Source organism: Ceratotherium simum, chromosome 32 (assembly GCF_057802395.1).
Source record: "Ceratotherium simum simum isolate JZ-2026a chromosome 32, ASM5780239v1, whole genome shotgun sequence".
In the NCBI taxonomy this organism is placed as follows: Eukaryota; Metazoa; Chordata; class Mammalia; order Perissodactyla; family Rhinocerotidae; genus Ceratotherium; species Ceratotherium simum.
In genome coordinates, this window is record NC_141931.1 from 2,330,862 (window position 1) to 2,356,448 (window position 25,587).

Sequence of the window (25,587 nt, forward strand, 5' to 3'; positions counted from 1 at the left end):
GTTCTGCTCCTTCGTAGCTTCCTTGAGCTGCAGGAACCAGAAATGTACAGAGTTTTGCTACTGAAAAGTATTTGCTGCAAATTTTTAATTCTACTATTGGGTTTTTAAAGTTTATTTTCTGTAGGTTAATTTTTTAAAAATTTTCTAAAGTTTCATGCTAAAGTTTATACTGGTAAAAAATATTTATAGATTAAAAAAATGTTCATATGTCACAATATTAGCATAGGTCCAAGACTATCAATTCATTTTATTTATTTATTTATTTTTTTGGTGAGGCAGACTAGCCCTGAGCTAACATCCGTTGCCAATCCTCCTTTTTTTGCTGAGGAAGATTGGCCTTGGGCTAACATCTGTGCCCATCTTCCTCTACTTTATATGTGGGACAGCTGCCACAGTATGGCTTGATAAGCAGTGTGTAGGTCCGAGCCCAGGATCCGAACCTATGAACCCCAGGCCACCAAAGCGGAGCACACCAACTTAACCACTATGCCACCGGGCTGGCCTTCAATTAATTTTTAAGTTTTATTCTCTGATGGAACTCACAGAAAAAGAGAAAACAATAGACCTAGTCTGTTGCTAAGGTCTAAACAATGCAAACCTATATACTTTTTTGTTTCTGTGTTTGTATTCACTACTCACATGGCTTAAGTAATGAAGGATAAGTATCAATCATATGTAAAATATTTATAGCCAGACTACTATTCACAGAATTATTAAGGAGAATATTTTGGTACTTCTCTTAAAATGGGGCACTGATATTAGTGGGTCCAAGTGAGGTTAACATTTTTAATTTGTTCTTGTAGGAGATACTTAGATTTTGTTATTTGTTATCCTAGCCTTCTCATTTCTTTTGAGAACACTGAAATTAAGTTGTACAGCCTAAAAGCCAAAGCAAGTTGTTATAAGTTATTATTTGAAAGAACTATCCATCAGCATTTGGTTGCTCTGGTACATATTAAATAGACATTTATCAGCTGACTACATGTTTGTGTGAAGACATCACTTGTCATAAGCACATTGGGGTGAGCAATTATATGTCTATTATGTACCATGTATTGGGGTGGCCTCATTTTTTTTACTTGCTATTTGAATTAATGCTAACAATTAGCCTGTGAAGTAGATCACAGTAGAGCCCAGAGAGTCTCAAGTCTCTTGCCCAAAGTCACAAAACTACAAGGATCTGAATAATGTGCAGATTCGTTAGTCTTCCTTGTTCTAAACGTTTTTGGTGAATAGTAGAAAATTGCTCACAATATTATAAGCTTGGAAAGAAAAAGAAAGGAGAACATGCCATAATTGAGAGACAGTAGAAGTCTTAAATAGACGCATTTTTCATTTTCTGGTGCATATACTTGGCCTGGGGAGATTGATTTGGGAGGGAGTACAGAGTATGTTGTTTCGTCTACTGTACGTGTACGCGTGTGGCTACTTTCGCCGCTGCAGTCATGAGACTCCCTTATCTTGGGGATATGACTACGTTTCTGAGGTCCAGTCTGGGTGGAATGTCCTCAATCAGCTATTTTGTATAGACTTGGAAAAAATATTTTAAATGTGTAGAATCATTTTTCTGCTACTTTTGAAAAACCAGGTGAATCATTAATTTGCAAGGTCTGGTTTTTTACAAGACAATTTTTTGTTTCTTTTTGAATAGAAAGATGAAAACTACAGAAGCCTCCCACGGGATACTAGTAACTGGTCTGAGCAATTTCAGAGAGACAGTGCGCGCTCGTCTCTGAGTGCCAGTCACCCAATGGTGGACAAATGGCTGGAGAAGCAAGAACAGGTAACAAACGCATCCTTCTGCACGCGTCACTGGATAGCGCCCTGGCCCAGGCCCCGAGAGATGCTTCCCTCCGTCACGTTGATGACGACACATACACTGTTCTCACAAACTTGGGTTAAGTACCAGGCTCTGTGTCGGAGTCTGTCTGACATCGATGTAGAGTAGTTCTGAGGCGGTCCCTGATCAAAGATTTCTCATAAGCAGTTAGGAATATTTTCTGTAGGTTCTGAAGCACCATGACCTTAGAGCTTGTTATGTTGCTGAGGCACAGATATTTGGCAGTGAATAATAAAAAGATATTTGGCAGTTTATGAGTAGACTTTCAGGAGCACCCATGGACTCTTCTTATTGATAGTAGTCAGTTAAAGGATCTGAAGAGGCAAATTAAAATATTCTGTTATACCTGACTTCACTTAATGAGAGAAATGTGTGCTATAGTGTTGTTTCAGAGTTTAGATGATTTTATCAGGTTGGGGAATTCTCCTTTCATAAATGTCAAGGACCTATTTTAGGTTTATGTTTTTAGAATTGCTTAGTTCACTCTGCAGGGTAGCCCACCTACAATTCATGAAATCAGAATTGTTTACCGCTCAATGTAAATAATGGCTTCCTGTCTTGGGAAGAAGGACTGTTTGCAAAGTTGTTACATCACTGTTAGAGAAGCCTTCCTTGCATATGAAGACTAAGAATGTATCTGGTAAGTTTGATGTATAAAAACCAAATGCTTCCAGGGCTGTTTTTTAAAAGTCTTCATTGTTTATTGTTAGTCACAAGAGTTTTCTTTGTAGTTTTAATAGTTTTTGATCTTAAAAACCCACTTATTTGGTTACTTCATCACTTAGTTATTTTCTTAAAGTCCACATGGATGGAAAACTAGGTGAGTACTCAGTGAGAGAATGTTTAGCTGTTCATCGGTTTCTAAGATTATTAATAATTCTCTTGCCTGGATACTGAAATAACTATTTTTCAATTTAGATTAATGATATCAGTGGAAAGAAATCCTAACTGTTTTACCTAATTCATCTGGGTCTATGTTTTATAGCATAAACCTCCTAAAATAATTTTGTGTATGTGGGGTATTCGAATATAAAACAGTAAAAAAGGACAGTTTGCCACTGACACCACTGATGATATGGCGCATGGACTGATTTTGATAATATAGTAAATATGAACATGCAAACGTGTGTTGGAAGTAATTTAAAATAATGAAAGAACCATGGTAGTTCTACTTAGGAGAAACACAATTTTCTCAAAATAATACAGATTTCCAACTAATTGATGTTATGATTTCATTATTACTTTGAAATAAATGCTTCTAAGATTTTGAGTTTAGCATGGGCCTGGGGTCAGACTGGCTGGTGACCAGCTATTTACCATATGTGACATTTGGGCGTGTTGCTAGATGTATCCAAACCTCAGTTTACTTGTTCATCAAATGGGGATAATCATAGAACCTGCCTCATCCAGTTGCTGTGTCAATGATGGAGTTCCTGTCGAGGGGTGAGAATCATGCCTGGTACCCAGAAAAACTCAATGTGTCTTAATATATTTGTTAGAAGACAATTGGGGCCGGCCCCGTGGCTTAGCGGTTAAGTGCTCATGCTCCGCTGCTGGTGGCCCGGGTTCGGATCCCAGGTGCGCACCAACACACTGCTTCTCCGGCCATACTGAGGCCGCTTCCCACATACAGCAACTAGAAGGATGTGCAGCTGTGACATACAACTATCCACTGGTGCTTTGGGGGGCAAATAAATAAATAAATAAAATCTTTAAAAAAAAAAAGGGTTTTTAAAAAAAAAAAAGAAGAAAATTGGCTGCTAATAACAGAAAATCTAGATTGCGTAGTAAGGAAATATTCCTTATTCATTTAACAAGAAGTCTGGGAGAAAGGAAGGTCGGGGTTCAGTTTGCAAGCTCAGTGACCTCATTGAGGATCTGGATCTCCCTCTTTTCCGGGAACGCTCTACAGAGGCTCCTTGGCTCGGTGTTCAAGCTTGTCCTTTCCTGCCAGGGCCGCAACCATCACATTCTTGCACAGAAGAAGAGGAAGAGTGCCTTTTTCTTCTTGGTGGCTCTTTTGGAAAGCAAATAAACTTTCCCCACAAGCTCATCCCACCTCTCTCCAAGAGATGCACCTTGGTGTTTTGTTGTCCAGAATTGCATGACTTGCCATTTCTAAGTCGAAGGGAGTAAAGTGCCAGCTCTGGTTTAGACTGATGGAGCTTGACCTGCTGGAGCTGGGGTTGGGGGCGTGGCAGCTTACCTTCCCAGAAACACAATTGCTTGTCACTGAACACAGTCAGGGTTCAGTTAAAGCAAGAAGGAGATACAGTTAGCTAAATATGCTAAAGATGACAATTTTTATTGTAAGATTAGGAGGAAAAAACTGGCAGCCCAGAGTTTCTAAAATGAGATACATTTAGTTCTATTCTAAAAATAAAACTTTTACTATTGCAGTTGTAGATCTGTTTTTAAGGAAGTAGTGTAGTTTTTCTTTGCAATTTTGGCATACAATAGTTTCTTTTTAAGTAAAAGGGATTGCGCTGAGAAGCCACACACTTTTTTCCCCCAAAGACTGAGCCTTGATTTGTTTCTGTGGAAGTTATTGGAAGTATTTGTTCCATGATAAGTAGGTTTTTAAAAAATAAATACTTAGTCTGTGTAGTCTAGTGTAGATAACATTAGCTAATTGATTCCTGAGCCTAAAAACATCTTCTTCCGTGGTTTAAGTTTAAAAAATGATGATCTGTTCACTAAATTTGATGATTTCACATCAGCAGGATAATTAGATAGAATGAAATCTAATTAAGAGAACAAGAACAGCAAAACAAAACCCATATTAAAACTTTGGCTAAAAGTAAGCACAATTGTTTGGACAGAAGAGGACTAATGGATTGTGCTGGATACACTGGAAATCTAGTCCGGCTATTCTCATTAAATTCTGTATTTATTCTTTTAACTATTCCCCGTGAGTCATCCGACTTTTGTGGCCTGATATCTCGTCAGTGGCTTTTTTTGTCCTTAGTTTTTTGCCATTAAAAATTTAATAAAGAGAATAGCATCACCTAGATAAAAGAATGTTTTATATGATTAAAAAAAATCACCCCTGTGCCTTTATGATTTGGGATCATTGGGGTAGAACCGATGGCTGTCTTCCTTTAGTTCTGCTGTCTGGACTGAGGAGGTCAAGAGAGTTCTAGATGTTATATGCCTCCAGTGCTTTTGTTTTTCCTCTATTTCCTACTAGAGTGCTTGTCTCTCGTTACCTCTGTGTTTTGAAGGCAATTAGGACCACATCAGCTTTGCCAGTGGGAATAAACAGCGGGGATGAAAAGGACAGAAGAGGGTGTGCATGTGCCGAGCTAGCAGGCACGCTGGGAGCTGAAGGTGGCTTTCTCTTTCTGTGGGATGGACCCTACCTACGGGGATATCGAATCTTCTTTCCCTCTGTTAGAGTATTGGTAAGTTACACTTCCATAACCCAGGGTAGGTGATGTATCCTGGTGGAACTCTGTACCAGGGTGCACTTGCAGTCAAGCTCAGCGTGATTTCCAGAAAGAGTAGTCTTGCTTTTCAGTGACTAGGTCACCTTGCTCAGCCTAGCTTGTAGCTGAATCCTACGTCACGTTCATCTCAGAAGGAAGAGGACTGTGCATCTTTCAAAGAGCATCCTCTTCTTGTGTCAGTCTTGTGACTTCCTTCTTCTGAGAGATCTCAGAGGAAGCACAAAGGATTTGAAAACTAAATGGGTTGTGGTTGTGTTGCCTAAAAAGTTTTCATGCTTCTGAAATTTTGACTCTGAGACCCAAGAAACAGGAAAAGCAACAAAACCCTTAGTTTCAATATTTGGCAATGTTTTAAGAAATCTGAATTCTTTTAACCATTACCATTTCTCTGGCTCTGCATAGACTGTATTTAATATTGGCAGATAATAGATCATAAGCTGACTTTATTCTTCTATCCCCGCAGTTTATTGCAACTAATAAAGTCCACAAAAGAGGAGGCAGGAACTTTATAACATGTGATTGGAAGAATTTAGGACCAGAAAGTAGAGAGACCTTAAGGGAAATTTAAGCTAATTAGGAGCCTGCCATTTTCACCACCGTGTCTTGGTGAACAGACCTGAGGCCAGTTAACTGAGAGAGCAAGGTGGTGCAAGGCACATTCCAGCCGCCACTTCAGCTCTGTTCTAGGGGAATGACTGCCCTGACCTTTGGAGAAAAAGCCATGTTTTAGAGTTCTTTCCATCAAGCAAAAACTTCATTTAATTGGCAGATTATACTGAAGGAGGCAAAATGTGAGGAAAACTACCTTAAGTGTTTGGTGATGGAACAACTCAAGTGTGACATTGAATGTGCTCTCCCCTCACCTTTGTACCCTTGCTTGCAAGTCTCACCATCCAGTGTCAAGTCTCACAGTCCCCAAACCAGGAGTTTTAGGAGCATGACAGTGCCTTTTTTTCTTATTTTATAAACTTTTGTCACTGTCTCCGGCCAGGATACTTTTTCTTCATACTTTTTCATGCAGAACAGAACATTCTTGACCTCTGATCATTTACTTCTCTTGAGATGAAGATGGCTAATACGAGGATAGTGCGTCTTTTTACATTAGCATGTATTTACTGAGTTCTAGATGTTAGAATTAGAAAATAGTTGAATGTTAATTAGAAAACATATTTAAATAAAATAATGCTAGAGAATAAATGCTTATCATTTGTCTTATTCTCAAAAAAGCATAGTGCAACATTGTTTGCTTATTCTTTTTTTTTTTTTTTTTTTGTGAGGAAGATCAGCCCTGAGCTAACATCTGTCAATCCTCCTCTTTTTGCTGAGGAAGACTGGCCCTGGGCTAACATCCGTGCCCATCTTCCTCCACCTTATATGGGATGTCGCCACAGCATGGCCTGACAAGCAGTGCGTCGGTGCGCACCCCGGATCCGAACCAGCGAACCCCGGGCCGCCGCAGCGAAGCGTGCGCACTTAACCTCTTGTGCCACCGGCCCAGCCCCCCTGTTTGCTTATTCTGATACTCTTTAAACTTTTGAAAATATTTATGCATTATAACTAATATTCACATGATACACAATGAGTATATTTACAAATCATGGAAAAAGTAAGTTTCTATGAAAGTATTTCATTTTTACTTTTCATTATAATTTGATTAAAACCAAATTTTTGAAGATCTAGGGTAAAAGTAAATTTAAAAAATTAGAGCCTATTTTGGATGTGAGTAAACATATAGTGGTGAAGAAACATTTTTGAGCATATCCAGATTTTACATGGAGGTAGTTTAACAAAAAGGAGCAAGCCAGTCAATAAGTAGTTGTGTTACTGGGCTTTGTCTGTTGTACTTTGGTGTGATAAAATGATGGGTGTCTGGGATGATCCGGCTGTAGGTCCTGCTTCCACATGTCTCATCACTGTTGGTTTTTCCTCTGATCTGCCTGCGTAGGGGAAGATCCTCTTCCTTTCCCAAGTGCTTCCTTTCCCAAATGAAAAAAATTTCTCATTTCACTGACACCTAGAACCGTCCAGATAACATAAAGAAGTTGGTTTCCAGAATATTGAAATGATCAGACTTTCTTAATTACAAAATTAGGAGATGGCTTCTTCAGAAATCTGATTACAGCAGCTGCAGACTGGTCAGCGAAGCGCCTGCGGGTTATCCTGTTAAACCCGGAAGAGCTGCAGAGACTCGGACGTGGGGCCAGGCAGGGCTCTGTGGCGTCCGCCGCCATTAATGGACTTAAGGTTGGGTTCTGGGGCTGCCAAATAGTAATTGGAACGTGTTGTGTTTGTTTGTTTGTTTGTTTATTCTTTAATTCTTTAGCCCATAGATACTGAGTAACCAAAGGACTGTTCGGATTATCAGGTTAAAAATAATCAAAGCCTGCCTCCAAATTCTGAAATTCTACAGTTTTCTATTAAAAGGAAGGAGATTTATTAGTTTTATTTCCTAATTGGCAAACTTTCACAGAATTGTGCAGAAGCAAACATATTTGTGTTTACCTCTAACAATGGCAAATGCAGAAACTAAAAACATCAAGATTGTTTTCAAATTAAATTTAGTTTTCATTATAAAATGCCAAAGATTTGCTTTATAGCAGAAACCTGTCATGTTCACAATAACACCAAAAATAAAACCAAAACAACCTTTGAAGAGAGTTGTCGTGTCACTTGGATATATTAATGCCAGGAGCACTTGTGCTTTGATAATAGGATGATTGCTATTATAATACACATATCTTAAAATTATTTGAGTTTTAAAACATAATGATTAAAGCACCCCATACATATGTGACACGTATTATTTTCCATAAGCCCTACACAATTTCTACTTTTATTGTCAAAGAACTGTGGACTAGAGCATCAGGTAGGATAGGGCTGGAGTGTAGGGGTCCAGGGGGACGTTCTTCTGGACACACTAATTTCCTGGGGAACCTTGCCAGCCACATGCAGGGCCACTTTGGATGGTATTTTCTTAGGACAGTGACAAGCAGCATTTTACTCTTACATAAATTCAGCGATAGAAAGACCCAGTGAGCTTGGAAGTGTGTGCCAGGATTGGAAACCTGCCCTTCTAATGAGTGGATCCTCTTGTCTGACCCTCAGTTCACTGGGTGTGTGGCCTTATCTAGGTTTATAAACTCTGCCAACTTCATGTTCACTGTGTACAAAATGGGGAAGATAATACCCAGTTGGCAGACATTGGCTTTGTGTGTGAAGATGAAGTGCCGTAGCACACGGCAAAATGCAGACCCAGTTTCTGGTGTATTGTAGGCGCTCGTTAGTTGCCTCCTTCCTTCCTGTCTTTGTTTTAGGTAAGAACCGGCTTCATGGTGACACTCAAAAACTTCCTTTAGTATTGAGTAACTATTTTTTTTTCTTAAATAATATTTGCTCCTTGCATATTGGAAGTACCATTTGGTATGCTGGGCTGGTTCATTTTCATCCCTGGTTTATTTCTAATGCCCTCATCATCCTTTCAGAATTGGATTCTTGCTTCTATGGCATCTTATCAGAATTAGAATAAAATTTAATCTTTTTAAATCATCTCTGGTTCTTTTCTGAAGAACATAATCTGACTCAAAAATGACATTAGTGTTAATCTCTGTGCCTGTGTCCGTTTTTTATATCCCCTTTGTTTTTGGCAAGCACATGTGGTTTTAATATGATTAAATCTGAGGATACCATTTAAGAATGCTAAGTGTCTGACAAGGGCTTCTGCTTGGCCACTTGCTAAGCATCTGGGTCCCATTGTGATATGGATGGAGTTAGGGTGGCACAGTGCTACTCATGGGCTTTTGGAGCAGTTAGATGCTTGTCAATCCTCCTGTTCCTTTATGACTGGCCATATTTATTGCTTCTTTGGTTTATGGAGCTAAAAGCCTGCAAGCAGCAGGGAAGTGAGTCAGAGATTCTACTGAGTGAACAGTCTTTGGTGGTGTGTGGATTAACCTTCCTGGGGAATCTGTTAGTAGCTGATGATTTTCTTGGCCTGTGAATACAGCTGCCTGGACTAGATGTTTAGAGGTTGCACTGTGGATAAAGATACATTTTCATTTTTAGCTATGACACTCGGGTGCTTTTATGTTTTCATTGCAGGCAGTCTTAAAGTTTTTTGTTGTGAGCTTTGAGATTAAATATGACGATGAAGAGAATACATGCTTTATACTCTAACTCTCTTTATTCCCACCCATCTGTATGTCATTTGCTTTTGAAAATTCGTTCTTTATGTCTATGTTCTGTGAGCAGTGGAACTGCTATTCTTTAAAAAATACTGGTTAAGGATTTGCATTAACATTTTCAGCCTACTGTATGTTGTTTTCACTACCCATTTCTTGAAGCCTGCCTGTAGAAATTGAATCACATAAGCCTTTTTTAATTTTGGAATTTCATGATCTAGGTAGATATACTTTTTTTTTTTTTTTATCAGTCCTACACAGGCTTATTCCAGCTACCTTCAATATGGTTCTGAAGTGGTCCTAAAAATTGCTATTTTAAGTGCTAAAACATTTTGTTCAATGGTTTTATGTTCTTTTGCCCCCACTGAAGCCTGAGTGTATGTGCCTATTGGATTTTCTTTGGGTCTGTGTATCTATGAGTCATTTTTTTTCTTTGACTTTTTAATTTTTTTCCTCTACTCTTGTGGTTGAAAGGAGATTGTAGATCAGCTTTCTTTGATAGTGAACAAATTATAAAGAAATTAGAGTACTTAAAATAAACATATAGTTCCACAACATATACCTGATGGTATGGGGGGGCTGGGTGGGCTTTTGAGTTTCATTTCATGTATTCATATTATTTACACTTATTTATAATAAGTGCCTATTACTTTGAAATGTTTTTATTTTTAATAAATCAAACTTCATAAGAGTGGGAGACAGCAATTTTTTTCCCTCTTTTTCTACAAATACTGTAATTCTCAAATTGTGAGATAAAATTGCAATACTGATATTTATTGGAATTAAGTTAAACCCTTAGAGAAGCCTAGTCCCTTCCTACCTTGGGCAATTCCTTTCATTCTCTGAAGTAAATCATTAACTGGCCCTCCTGTGACTTAACTTCATATTCCCCTGAGAAAATGGAGGCAATTTTATAGCCATGTCCTTTTGTTCCCACCAGCACGTTAACAAACCTACCTGTGTTTGTGCTCAGACCACCCCTCCTCAGACGTGGGAGAAGTTCCCTTGACCTCTCAAGGCCAACCATCGCCGTGTCTATTGTCTGCCATCTCTGTCAGTTTTAGGACTTTGCTCTTGTATTCAACTCTTCTCTACCCAGTCATGAATGTGTATGTTTGTGTCTCTCTCTCTGTACTAGATCTTTCTGGATCAGCAAATATATGCTCAATTAACACTCCTCCCTCCCCTACAAGCCCTTGTCCTGCTGTTGCCTCTGCCTGGCTTGCTGTCCCTCCCAATTCACAGAATTGGTTCCTCCTTATCTTTTGTGTATCATGTCCCACATCTCCCCTTCTAGAGACCTTCCCAAATTCCCATGTTTGAAGAAGGGTGACATCCCTGCTCCATTCCATTCTTAGTTCTTCTCTCACCATCGTTTTCTTCATAACATTTGTGAATTTGAGTTTATCTTTGTTTATATCTGTGTCCATGCACTAAAATGGCACAGGCATTGTCTTGTTTACTGTTGTTTGTGGCTCCTAGTAATCCCTCATGTATTTTTGGGTGAATAAGTGTTTCAGTAAATTGAAAGGAAAAGGTCCATAATGTCCTCATGTTTTCTGATAGCCGTGTATTATGGATGGATTCTTTGTTGGGTGGGCTAGATCGACCACTTTATAATGCCATATGATGTGATATTGTGATTTTTATTAATTATGAACTGAAAACTGCAGATTATAGGTAAATCAAAGAAAACTTGTGAAATATTAAGACATAGCACATGTAACCCTTATAAACACAGTCATACTATGGAGTCATTGACCTTTGGTTGCATTCTTGCTTGTCACTTAGCATCTGCACGTGGCAAAAAGACTGGAAAACGATTTTAGACTAAAGGACCAAGAAATGGAAAAAAAAATTCTTAAATCAGTTAAAGTAAAGCAATGTCCCTACTTTGAAAAACTTGATTTTGTGGAGGAGAGCACAGTCTTCCTTATCCACAAGTTTGTTTAATCCCCGCTGCTCTTTCCCCTGAGAATGTCATATAATTGCACATAGATTCAAGTGTTAAAAGGTGAGCACTATCAGACTACTACCAAGAGTCTCTCTGCATCCTAATGATTTCTGCTGTGCTACAGCTGTTCACAGTAGCCCTGGGAGAGCCACCTGAGTTGAAGGTTTTGTACAGGAGGTAATGGTAGAGGATAGGAGCTGCTGTGACTTACGTGAGGTGTTACTGGGACATGAAGAAAACAGGCCCCCCCAAATCATGTTATTAGACGCCCAGCATAGTCATCAATTCTGTTAGCCCCAAAAATATTTAATTATCAGAAAATATCAAATTACTCTGTGTTTATAACTAAAGTAACAGATAAATTTTCTGTTTAATTGGAAAAACAATATTTGAACAAACCATTTGATTATCTTTGGTATTTTATCAGCAATTGCGTTGAAAGTAATATAGTTCATATTATCTCCTGAATATGTTATATATTTCATTTGTTTTGAGAACTGTTTTTAAATTTCTTTTTCAGAGAGTTCCAAGATTTTTGTTTTCATTAGAATGAATATAAATTATAATATTACTCTGGGACCCCAAGCTGGCAACATTTTTATTTTCTTTTTGAGATGAATTTTTGTTATTCTAGGAACAATGGAATTTTGGTACTCACATGTTCCATGTATAAAATATAGATACTATGAATTCTGATCTACCATTAACATGTTATACCTAGCATGTAGCTTTTTGAGATTATTTTCTTCATTCAATTCTCTGAGTAAAGCTTCTCTTTTTCTACATGGATATTTGATAGAATTGGATATTTGATATATAATTGAGTTTTAGAAATTATTTCAAAGAGAGAAGTAATATCCTTTGTTTCTTATGGAATTGCACAAAAAGTTATTTAGTTAAAGGAATTGATTCTTATGTGACGATAACTGCACACTAGCTGCAGAGAATTTTACTTTTTATAAGTTGATGGTGGTAGATACCCTATTCATTCCTTATTATCCTCAGGGTCCTTAGTCATCTATATGAGATGAAGGATTACAATTAGGGGGTCTTCCCTCTTACCTTGGAAGACGGTAGAATTTTTTGGACTGTGTGGGGATTAATTTGATAACATCGTTTTCTTTGTTTTTTATTTTTAGAAGACATTTGTTTCATTTTTGCAAAAGTAACATATTCATAGGTCCAAAATCAAACATTATACATGGATATACAAAATAATAGTCTCTCTCCCACTACTGCCTTTCAGTCACTCAGCTCTTCTCCCCATGTGCAACCACTGTTACTAGTTCCTTGTGGATCCTTTCAAATAGTACCATTCTTTTATGAGAAAACGTGAAAATATATTCTCTTTTCATATAAATACTTTTTTAGATATAAATACTATCTACTATGTTCTATGCTTTAATTTTTTTTTTTTTTTTGCTTAATATAACTTGGAAATCTTTCCATATTGAAATATAAAAAGTGCCTTTTTGAAACAGTTTAATTTCCTTTGTATAGATGGGCCATTGCCTGCTGATGGGCACGTAGATTATTTATGGTGTTTTGCTGTTGCAAACAGTACTGCAATGAATAACCTTTGTATGTAGTCATTTTGCATTGAGTGTTTCTTGGATAGATACCTAAAAATGAAATTGTACATTTGTGGATTTATACAAGAGTAAATATATGTGTAACTTTGTTGGATATTTCCAAACTGACCTCAGTAGATGCTGGACCAAGTTACACTGCCACCAGCACTGCCCACGAGACCGTGTTCACTCCGTCACTTTACGTTGCAACATGGTGTTCTATGAAATCTATTAAACTCACTTGCTCAGATGTATCTTTAAAATAGTTCCCGTTACACATTCTCTAAAGGAGAAGGCTGTTGACACGGTTGGCAGAACATAGGCTAAAAGTGGGCTTCCTTTCCTGGTGAGGAGAGCAGGCCATTCAACTCCTTTTTCTCTAAGGGAAGAGTTTGGGAGGGGTGGAGTTCTTGTTAGTCTTTTAGAGAGTTGAGTCCCACTTCTTTAGTATTTGCTCAGATGTAAATACTCAGAAATGCCTCAGCTCCTCTTCTTCCCGGTCTTAATGTTTCTTCCCTTACTTAACTTTAATTTCTCTAATTTTTATCTTCCCAAACCCACAAGTTATTTAGGAGCTGAGTGAGCACTATCAGAGCTTAAAACAGGGGAGACTTCAAACCTTGCAAAAAATCCATTTTTAGGTGGTAAATGTTTATTAAAATGATTGTTTTTTACTTGAGCGCGATATATTAGTAAGTTTGCCCCAATAATCTTAGTATATGTGCTGCCCCAGTAATCGTATGGAGAAAAAATTAATAAATACAGGTTTAAGTTTAAGAAATGTTTTCTTTAGTTGCCTCAGTTGGAAACTTTTAAACAACATTTTTATTAATGTTAAATAAAATTCACGTAAATTAAACGAGATTTTCTGAAGGATTTTTTTCACTTTTGACATAACTTGGACATTCTTTTCATATTTTATATCTCAGATATTTGACAAATACTTTTCTATTGTGTATTAGAATGATCATATCCCAGCAAGAGTCCCCCCACGCCTTCTCTCCCCTTTCCTCTCTGTCTCCTATTTGAGGACAACTGATTCAATAGTTCTTATTTGCATAATTTGCTACAATGCAAATGAGTTCAGTGACGAGACAGGAAAAGAACAAGATATTTTTAAGATGGGTGGCTCACTAAATGCTTCTTGAAAGATAGCAGTTTTATGCTTGATTCTCAATAGTAATTTGTGTATATAAATTCTGTTATGAGCAGAATCAATAGTATTGTCCCCTTAACATACCCTGAGATGAGGTGCTATGGTAATTTATTTCTCTGTTAACATTGTTTTTCCTGTTATGCCTTAGACTATACATTATGTAATAGTGTGAAAACAACCTGTTGGAAGGATGTAAACTCTCAGGAGCTAATGCAGTCTTCCTGCCAAACTTAAGCATGCTGCGTTGTCCTTGGTTGCTGGGACTCGTTGAAGAAAGCTCATCTTCTTGAGATGCAAGATTTGTGTTGATGGAATTGCTCTATTTGGGGTTTGAGAATTTTGACCAACAGATGTTAGTGTCTCGTTTATAACCTTTCTCATTCCATGAAGGATTGTTGGCATTTATATTCTCTTATTCTTTTATCACCTATTAGGACCAGGCATTCTTTCTCTGTCTTGCGTTGTTTCATCATTTATTGGCTTAAATAAGTGTCTGAGGAGTCCTGCCTGATCAGAATCCTCTGTCTCTGGATGTACTGACTAGTTTACTCTGTAAAGCCACTGCTTTTAGATAATTCTTGTTGTTTCCACACTTTCACCTCTCTGGTGTTTAGGAAGTTGAGATGCTAAGGTGTTAGCATCTGCAGTTATGAAAGAAAGTATCACAGACAGCTGCAATTGCATGGATTTCCTTCTTAACTTTTCCTCTTATTTGGAGCATCAAATTGTAGACCAGAAATGGTTATGCACACACACACACACCCCACAGAGTATAAATAAGTATTATATTAATTACAGATACCAAAGGTGAAATTTCTAAAATTCCATTTAAGTGTCTAGAAAAATGGAACGTATGTCCCCACTTAAGTGTTTTTTGCCATTCTGTGATCCATGGTTTTGGATCCCTTTGTCAGTTTTTCTATCTCTTACACGTAGATAAAGTTGTTCTAACTTAATAAATGCCATGGTTGATAAAAATTGCTACAGAATTTGAATGGCTCAGAGTAAAGCCCCGTGTAAATATGAGTATGTGTTGCCGTATGAATGTGGAGGTTAATACATTACCTTGAGGCTGTGTTCACTAAAGAAGATATAGCCTAGAGTCCTGATGCTTATGTCTTTTACCAACCATGATCTTTTGAGTGTTATTCTTCACTTTTCCTATTTCTTTTCTCTGTACTTCCAATCCTGGAGATTATCTTTCTAAATGTCTCTTCGGTCCCACTCATTCCTCTCCTTCCTCATTTCTCCTTCCCAAGTTCAGGCTGTCATGAACTCACGAGAGTCATGGTGCAGCCGCCCTCCCTGTCGCCTGTGACTCCACTGGGGCCAGAGCGACGTGTGATGAAGAACCCCGCTGAACACTCTTCAGGGCTTTGCCCGTCCTTAGGAATGGTGAGGGTGAAGTGGTTAACAGGTGCTAGAAGTCAGAGTGACCCGGGTTGGAATCTCACACCATGTGTTAGGCTCAGCAAATTCCTGAAGTTTCTAAGCCTCAGATCAAGTTTCATAACTTTCTAAGACGTGTTTCACAGGATTGTGAGGATTCATGTAAACGCGAATGAGACAGTTCATGTAAAACGTTTTAAACAGTACCTCACACAGTAAATGCTCAGTAAGTGTTCCTTTTGATGCTGGTGTTTTTGTTGTGGTTGGGTCTTCTGGGTGGTCCTTCACTGACAGGACCCCAGCTCCTTCTCTGGGCCCTCCAGGTTGGCTAGCTCTGCTGAACACATTCCGTCTCCAGATTCATCTCGCTCTCACAGCTCTGGGCCCCTGAACGTGCTGGCCGACCCTTCCCTTCTCTAAGTCCTGCTCCGCTGGTCTCAGGTTGGAGGTCTCCACCCTCAGGAGATGTTTCCTGACACCTGCCTCCTGTAGCCCGGGGCCTTATCCACACTCCTACCTGCGCAAAAACCGAAGTAAGGTGCACGTAGTAGTTTCTTACTCCTTTTCCATCATCGCACTTATCGTGTTTCATTTTAATTATGTTTTTCTCTTTGATGAGGGCATGGCCCATAGCTATTTCTCAGGGGTTTTGTTTCTTTATTTTTGAGCGAGGCTTGTCTAAACCTCTGGTGCCTTAGATCTCTTTCACAACATTTGCATCTAGGCATACCCTACTTTTAGTGAATCCATCTGTAATTGTGAAGGGCTATCTGCTTGTAATTTGTGTATCTAAAAATGTTTTTCTCTTAAAACGTTTTTATAGCAAGCATTTTGGTAGAAAATATATTATTCCCTAGATAGTATCTCTTTCCTTACGTTGAGTGTTTAACTTTTCAGGAGTCTCTTCTAGATTAAATTGGAGAAAGTTTAAGGGGAGGGCAAGGAATGTTAGATTATATCAGCAGAAATCTAGGCTTTTGGACTTACTCATATTTTAAGTCCCTGGAGGGACTGATTTTCCTGAGAACTTTGTATTTTAATCATAAACAGACCCAATTCAGTAATACTTTCATAAACCTTTGGCTGAGACTTGGGCATTAATGTCCTGAACTCTTGGAAAGAGAAACATATTTTTGTAGGTTGGCCAAGAAAAATATGTCGCAATTCAAATAAAAATAAAGTGTTTGTTATTTTAAAGAGATTTCCCATTGAGCTGTGTGTTAAACTTTTTGCTAATTTAGTTGTCTAATATTGGACATGACTTAGTGATTTGATGTTTTTTCTTTGGCTCAATATAATAACTATTTGAATTTTAAAATTTTCTTCTTTGACTTGGGGATAAATTGTGTTAGTGTATACATTATTATTTAATGGTTAACGTTTATTATACATTTTGTTGTAGATTTTAATAAAAGGATGAATCCTAGGTCTTATTTTTTTTAATATATTGGAAATGGTAAATAAAATATGCAAAGAATTCTTATTGACAGTGAAAATGTTTTCTTTAAGGTATATGTGCAGTTTTTCTCCTGTGGTTAGCAAGTGGCTGAACCGCCACTTTGAATCTGATGCATCCCTGCAAAACTTCCTCTTGGCTTCTCTGACTTTCTATATCTAAGCTCACTCGTTGTATTATTTACAAAAATGTCTTTCCTCTGCTCTGCCTGCATGCAGGTCATTTCTCTTGATGGGATTTTATATGCTTTTCTTTGGTGGGACCTTTTAGTTTCTGTTCCCATCCCTCCAACCTTGTGCCTGCCCACTAATACTAGCTGGTGCCTCCTGTCTAGATGTCTTTGAACTACCTTCTGCTTTCTCCCAAGCAAAGGCAGCGTGAGTCGAACTCCTTGTTCTGGACCTGACTCTCCATCCACCTGTGGGACACATTGTGGCCTGTGTATGCCTCACCCCCTGGGAAATCGTGCATAGTTAATTTCCAAATGTTTCCTAGACCTAGAAAATTCTATAATTGTCTGTGATTTTCTTATTCCCTGGAATTTTGCTATGAGTCTCCCAGGTTTCAAACTTATTTTCTTTCTTCTTTCTCCTCCTTCATGTTTTGTCTGTTGCCACGTGTGCCGTGTCTTATACCTTTACTCTTGCACGTGTCTGTCTACTTGCACAGCACCTATTCTTATTTCAGCCATACTCCTTTTGACTGGACTGATGTATTTGTCTCCCTCTACCACCTGTTCCTTCTTTAGTCAATTCTGCAAATTCCTATTTGCTTAATCTTTCAAACTACCACTTGCATTGCATCACCCCCAAGTTTAAAAGCAAGAAGAATGTCCTTACTGCACTCTGATTTAAAATTAAACTCATTAGCTTGGTGTTCTATGCACTCTGCAATCCAAATCCCAAGTTAACTTTCTTCGGCCTCATCTCCTGCCGTCATCCCACGTATATCCTATGCTCTATTTGACTACTATTCAGTCCTTTTAAATAAATATTCTATCCATTCTATTCTATGCCTTAGGTGCTCCCCTACCTTTTGAATCAACAGTGTGTCATTAATGACTTAATTCAATCTCTGACCACATGTGTATTGGATGCTTGCTCTAAGACATCACTATGCTTGAAATTAGAGTGGCTGGACCGGGAATGTTGGTCAGGTAGACCAAAACTGGATCCTAGTTCATACTTCTGAACTGGAATCTTGAGAGAGCTCCTTGATCTCTAGTTTCCTGGAGGAGCAGAACCTGGATTGAAATGGTCGCTTAATGAAAACTAATATTCCAAAGTCTCTCTGGAAAAAAGGAGTGTGGTAAAATTTTGAGGAAATCTGAATCATTTATTTCAGTTAATGATCTTTCCACAACATACCAATCAGTTGTTGTCACATAACTCAGGTGTTGTTTTCATTCTATTGAGTAAAAGACATTCTGATGCTCCCGCTGTGTGTAACACCCTATGAGGATGTGGTGTCATAGCCCACAATTAGAAGACTTAGATTTGATTCCCTCTCTGAGAAATTTATTAGCCTGACCTCTCTGAGCCACCATTTTCTCATCTGGACAATTGGGGAAATTACCTCTTTCTTCCTAATAAGTTGTTCAGAAGCTTTAATGGTCATCCATAGTGGTTAACATCTTATGCTCTCAACCCAGAAATGTTAGATTTCTGTTGCCCTTAGCTATGTGACCTTGGTCGCGTTGATTTGACTCTTTCCTGTTTCAATTTTCTTATTTGTAAAATGGTAGATAATAGAACCTATCTCATGGACTGTGGTAAGGATTAGATAAAATAATGTAGCTTAATATTCAATACATGTTAGTTATCTTAATTACATGTGCTAATCAAAACCTAAGATATCATTTATTGTTGCTCTCTGCCACTCACCCTGTCCTAGTGATTGCTATAAATTTTCGATAGTCATGTTCTATCATTGGGAACTCAACTTGCTTCTTATCTTTTAATATAGGGCCTTGTTGGATAGAATAATAAGTAAATTACATACAACCATCTATTCTACTGTCAAAGATTCTAGATTACGATTTTTTGTATTTGAAACAAATATGTGGTATATAATCAGTATTCTCTTGTGTTTTCCACATGCATTAGGTGGTTATACTTTTCATATAATTATATATATTGTTAATATCCCATGATAATAAAAAATATGTAGCCAAGATATACGATCAGCATATTTTCTGATTGTACTAGAACTGTAAACACTTTAAATAAGATGTTTCTTAATATCTTACTAAGAAGTACTAGCATTATGGGTAAGCTTCTCTTCTGTAAGTAGAAGTTTTTTATTTACTTGTAAATATTTTGATTTACTTATGGCTGTAATGCTTCTCCTCTAGGTTGATCTTTTATATAAATTCAAAGAGGTATCCAAATTGAAGTAAATATAACTAGAACCTCAGTTCATGAGTATTTTAACCAGCACACATGGTATATAAAAGTTTGCTCTCCCAGCTTCTGAGATTTGCTGTTTCCTTTTCCCCTCATTCAAACTAATAGTCTTTTTCAGTTCCTGCACTGTAACTACTTTTAGCTTTAAAACTTAAAGAAATTCATTTTTATGATATCTTCTATTCCAAATTCATTTAGAATCTTTACAAATTAGGTTAAATTTATAAGCATTTTACCCTGATTCTAAACACTAAGACTACGTCTTCTAAAATAAAATTTGCCTGTATATCCTTTGATTTCTAAAGAATTAATTTACTGTAAACTCTTCTTTTTACCACTTCCAACCTGGGCTCCCATTCTTTCCTTCTTTGGTACAACATTTTGCATTGCTAAAAAATTTTCATTGACTTTTCCCTAGTTACTTTTAGTGCTCGTGCGTGGGTGTGTGTATGTACAAGATTATATTAAATCATTTAGTTTTAATGTTTCTGCACAGTTTCCTTTAGTTTATAATGTAGAATAAACTAGTTCTTGCCCTCTCTCCCCCACCAGTGGTTTCAATCAACCAAGCCACTGGCTCTGTATTCTTCTCTGGTCCTTTTGTCCCACTGGCTGGGCTCTGACCTCTTGACCGTGGGCACTTCTCTATGGCAGCCACCTTCTTCCATCCCAACAGGGCCACATCACTTTCATCTTTATTTAGAATAATTCGTTTGTGCATTTCTGTCCTTCCCTTCCAAACTTAACTGTTTGAAATAAAAGCAATTTGTAGAGTTTTATGTATTTTTAACAGTCAAGTAGTCATAGGTATTTGAGTAGACAAGGAGATTTTGGTGATCAGGCTCTTTGCACTGTCTCTAATCTTACTAGGCCATTCATAAGAACAATCCTCTAAGTCACACTGATTTAAAAATTTCATAATAGCTTGGGGCAGGGGTAGCTGGGAGAAGTTCTTCCTCAATCAGGCTTCCTGTCTTGAAGGTTGGAGCAGTCATGGACAGCTGAGGTCTGTCTGCCCTTTCTGTCTTGTAGCTTTCTCTGGTTGCCATAGTATATTCCAACTCTCTACCCAGCTCTTCTTTGCTTCCACATGCCAATGTAGGGTGTTTGCCTCTTTCTTCCTTCCTATGCCATACAGTTGCCAATTGCCACCTCCCCCAACCGCACCACCTCTTCCTAACCTCTACATGGCTTAGATCACTCTCATTCTGCTCCCCTTCATGGTTCTGATTAGTCTTTTAATTAGATCTTATTGAGGGCTTCCTAACTTCTTACTACTTTAAGGGAGATACATTTGCAAAGAGGAGCATTCATCTAAACATGAAAATTTACCATTAAATTTTGATTCCAAAGCCAGTTTATTCTATAGCTGAAAATATAATACTAAATTTGCCCTTTTGTTTTTGGTCAGTTAAATATTTCTGTAGTATTGACCAAATAGGCATTGGTGCTGAGTAGTGACCAAAATAATTCCACCCCTGCTCTTAGATACCTTCTAGTCCATTGGGTCAACAGAGGACTGGAATCATTGTCATGCCTGTGTAACAGAGGTGGGTAAAAAGCATGATGTGAACGTTTCAGTCAACGTGACAGTTGGCCAGATATTCAGGGACTCGACCCAAAGCACCAGGACTGCTTTGGATAAATAGATGGTATTCACTTTGGGTCTTGAGAGATTACAGTGGTAACCTGGTAGAGCCAGGTTGCAGAAACACGAAAGTAGGGAGAGTTTTTGTTGGTGAGTAATCTGGTGTATTGAAAGGTTAGTGTTCACATGTGGACAAGATGGATATTAGAATTTAAATTGGGTCCTGATTGTGAAAGTGTCCAAATATATAATATGCAGAAACAATATTCATGATGGAGAAAAGGGGTCAAGTCTGTCACATTGGTTCAAAATACATGTTTCTTTAACTATTACAGTATACTGAAAATGGATTTGAGAAGAGAAAGCCCATAAGAAGTTAAGAAATAATGTCCTGAACCCAGACTGTTGCAGTGGAGATAGAAAGAGTAAATTCAATAGATATTAGGAGGCAGAATCAATTGGTCCTGGTAATAATCAAGATGTGATTTTCCATGATTGAGACCTTAAAAATGGCTCACAACAATTTCATTAGAACGGAGGGACATGCACCAGATTTCTAGGGGGTTGAGGAATAACTGGGAGGTATAAAACATGGAGTGCTAGCAGAAACAGAAGGGAGGCATTTTCTTTTGCATTTTTCAGTGATGAAAGGATTGTTGCCTAGTTCCCTGCAAATGGGAGGAAGCCATTGCTTATTTGATAGGGCTCTTTGCTCAAAATTTAAAGTTGAGACCTTTGATTACCTTGCATTAATAAGCCAAATTTCATCATGCTTCATATTTGATTAGTTCCTTCTGGAGTCTTTCAAAGACCTTTCTGGTTTCCACTGACCTAAATGGTTTTGTGTTACTGGAATATATCTTGTTGTCTATTTCTTCCAACAAATTACTATGACTATATTAAATAACATTGATCTTGATTCTTATCCCAAGGGATTCTGACTATTAAAATCTCTGTTAATGCTAAGGGACTTCTTCTGTTTGTTTGTTAGAAAACATGATATGGCTCACGATTTTATTTTTTACCTTGTGCATGCATTGCTGTATGTAATGAGATGATGGAACTGTTGATCATCAAATTTAGCTTCTTTCTTATATTGTTTTTCCACTAGTAGGTAAAATGTTAATGTATAAATCATTATACCTTATGGTATATAACACTTGCAAATATAGAACTATATATGAACTATATATGAGCTTCAAAATAAAAGGGAATTTAAAGGTTAGTCTTCACTCTGTGGTCAGCTGCTTTTTGCTGGAATAATGTTGCTTAGGGACTGCCTATGAATAAGAAGATAAAAATTGGACCAGAGTTTTATGGTTTCTTTTCAATTTCCCATGTGATTATAAATTTGCCAGGTTGTTAATATTTGAACTGTAATAATGATTCTGTGAATTTAAAAAACATCATTGTGATTTTAAGGTGGTCTGGAAAACTTGGGTAATTGTTACATAATTTAACTTCTCGATACTCCAGGTCTCAATAAAAACAATTTTAATAATAACAAAAACATGGGCTGACTTTTTTTTAACCTCAAGGGTCAGTGTGTATGTGTCAGTGTGCATGTGCATCTCTGTGTTGTATTTAGTTAGGGTAATTTTTGGTTAATAATAGTTACAAGATCTACCATTTCTTGAATTTTACTGTGCTGGCCTTTTTTTTTTTTTTACTAAGGGATCATTTATTTTCTTTATTTTTTATTGAGATATAATTGACATATAACATTGTGTATGTTTAAGATATACAAAGTATTGATTTGATACGTTTATATTTTGCAATATGATTGCCATTGTAGCATTAGCTAACATCTGTATTGGGTCACATAATTATCATTTCTTTTTTTGTGATGACAACAATTAAGACCTAGTTTCTTAGCAACTTTGAATTTTATAATACAGTATTGTTGACTATAATCACTTTGCCGTGCATTGGATCCCCAGTGCTAAGCTCTTTATATGCATTGTCCTTATACAGAACCTAAGAAAGTTTAGTATTATTATCCCCATTTTCTGGAAGAGAAACATGAGTCTTAAAATAAGCCTTGTAACTTGCTAAAGGTGACACAGTAAGTATGATATTTTGCGTTCAAATCTAGGTCTTTCTAGCTCTAAAACCCATGTTGTTATCTAGTTTACCATAACTGCATAGACAAAGATAGCTTCTCTATAAACTGAGACTCCTAGGGGCGAGATGGGCGTCCCTGGATGTGTTTTGGGAAGTCTGCGAGGTCTGTTCCTTGACTGTGCAGGCTCTGTTGGTCTTTGCTCTGGTCCTCTGCCTGGAGTGCTCTTTCCCCAGACATCTTGCTTACCTCTCCCTGGTCCTTCAAATCTTTGCTGGAATCTCACCTTCTCACTGAGACCTTTCCTAACCTCTGTTTACAACTTGAACTAGCTACCCCTGCTACATCCCCACTTTCCCACCTGCTCCATTCCCAGTTCCTCTTACCTCATTCAATAGAATATTTAATTGCCCTTTTTTACATACATATAATTTACTTATTTGTTATATTTATTGTGTATTTTCTGTCCCTACCTATTAAAATGTAAGTTTCAGGAGGGCAGCAATATTGTCTGTTTTGTTGACTCGTGTCCTAAATGCCTAAGACAGTGCCTGGCATGTCATAGGCATTCAGTTGAATAAATCATTAAGTGGATAGATGGATGAGAACTCCCTGAATTCATAAGGAAGATATCTTATTTTATGAGCTTGCTCCTAGGAAAAGGGTTTTTATCAGGTTCTCATTTGTCAAACTCACCCAACATTTACCCCATGGGGTAGTGATTCATATACTCATAAATTGAATTTAAAAAAAAACATGGAAATGAAAACACTAACTCAAAGAGATATCAGCACCCTCGTGTTCATGGCAGCATTATTTACAATAGCCAAGACTTGGAAGCTTGTGTCCATCAGTGGATGAATGGGTAAAGAAAGTGTTGTATATATATACAATAGACTACTACTCAGCTATAAAAAAGATGAAATCTTGCCATTTTTGATAACATGGATAGAACTTGAGGGTATTATGCTAGGTGAAGTAAGTCAGAGAAAGACAAATACCGTGTGATCTCATATGTGGAATTTGAAAACAAATGAACAAACCCCGAAAACCGGAATTCATAGATATAGAGAACAGATTGGTGGTTGCCAGAGGCAGGTAGGTGGGGGTTGGGTGACATGGGTGAGGGTGGTCAAAAGGTACAAACTTCCAGTTATAAAATAAATAAGTCCTGGGGATGTAATGGTCACAGCATGGTGACTGTAGTTAATAAATTTGAATATTACTAAGAAAGTAGATCTTAAAAGTTCTCATCACAAGAAAAAAACATTTTGTCACTATGTGTGATGATGGATGTTAACTAGACTTGTCATGGTGGTCGTTTTGCAATATATACAAATATTGAATCATTATGTTGTACATCTATCTGAAACTAATATGTCAATTATATCTCAATTAAAAAAACATGGATACCAGGTTTTCAGTTGTATATGATTCATAAAAATTGATAATATTAAGAACTAGTATATACTACTTCAGTTTAAACTTTTCCTTGGGATCATTTTGAAAGATAAATCGTGTTTTTCATTTTAAAATTATGACATCGTGAGCATGAGCCATTTGGTCATCTGTTTCATTCTCTTAACGATCATACACCCTTGTTTGGCTATCTGTCTCCCACACATGAACTGGTTGTTAAAAGCTGAATGCTGTTGATCAGAGTACATCGTTTAAAAAAACAAGTAGGAATAAAAATTCCACTTCACTTGAGTATATTGGCTTAATGAAGCCCTTTTTACTAAAAACTTTTTTGACTCATTTTCAAAGAAAATGAAAGAGTATTTGTCTTCTTATAAATAGATGTTACCCTCACTAGGAATGGTGAGAATGCAAATTAAAATATTGATTTTTTTGCTATAGTTTAGCAAAAATTAAAAATACTTGTGATATCAAGTATTTGCAAGCATGTGGCCCTGTAGGCACACTCATATACTATAGATTGGAGTGTAATTGATGAAGCCTTTCTGAAAGTGATTTGGGCAATATCCGTCCTTTGGTTTTAAACTTTACTAAGGGGAGTATTATCTATAGAAATGTTTGCACACAGATAAGTGTGTTGTTGCAGTAGTAAAATACTAGAAACAAGCTACAATGGTCCATTAATGGATGAGTGGCTAGATCCATTATTTTATATTTGTACTAGGGGATACTCTGTAGACATTACAACAACTGAGATAAAAACATCTTTATAGGTATTGAAAGATGTCCAAGACATGTTGTTAAGTGAAAATATAAGTTTCACAGAGTATATATAATATGTTTCATTTCATATAAAAATTATACCTGAGTATATGGACATATCATTGTATATACAATCATAGAAAGGGAATTGGAGGAATGGTTTTCAAATTGCAACCATGATTAATTCTAAAGACGGGACTTGGAACAGAATTGTAGAGGTAAAATGAGACTTCCCTATTTTATTTTATATACTTTGGCACTAGTTTAATCTTTTATGAGATGATAATGGTGGGGACACACTCCCTTTAACATTAAAGAAAATTACTAGCGAGACACATACACTCCAAAACTGAGGGGG

The 25,587-nt window shown here is 37.3% G+C and overlaps 1 protein-coding gene across 19 annotated transcripts in view; it reads left to right on the plus strand.

Annotated features, from left to right (window-relative positions):
* PARD3 (par-3 family cell polarity regulator) overlaps positions 1-25,587 on the plus strand; it is a 623,149-nt gene that overhangs the window by 303,732 nt on the left and 293,830 nt on the right. For 16 of the 19 annotated variants that reach the window (XM_087420623.1, XM_087420632.1, XM_087420628.1 and 13 more), the window contains one exon: positions 1,652-1,783. The exons of the other annotated variants lie outside the window; for them this stretch is intronic. In XM_087420623.1, the coding sequence (XP_087276749.1) occupies positions 1,652-1,783 (132 nt within the window). The remainder of the gene's footprint in view (positions 1-1,651; positions 1,784-25,587) is intronic. 19 annotated transcript variants of the gene reach the window in all.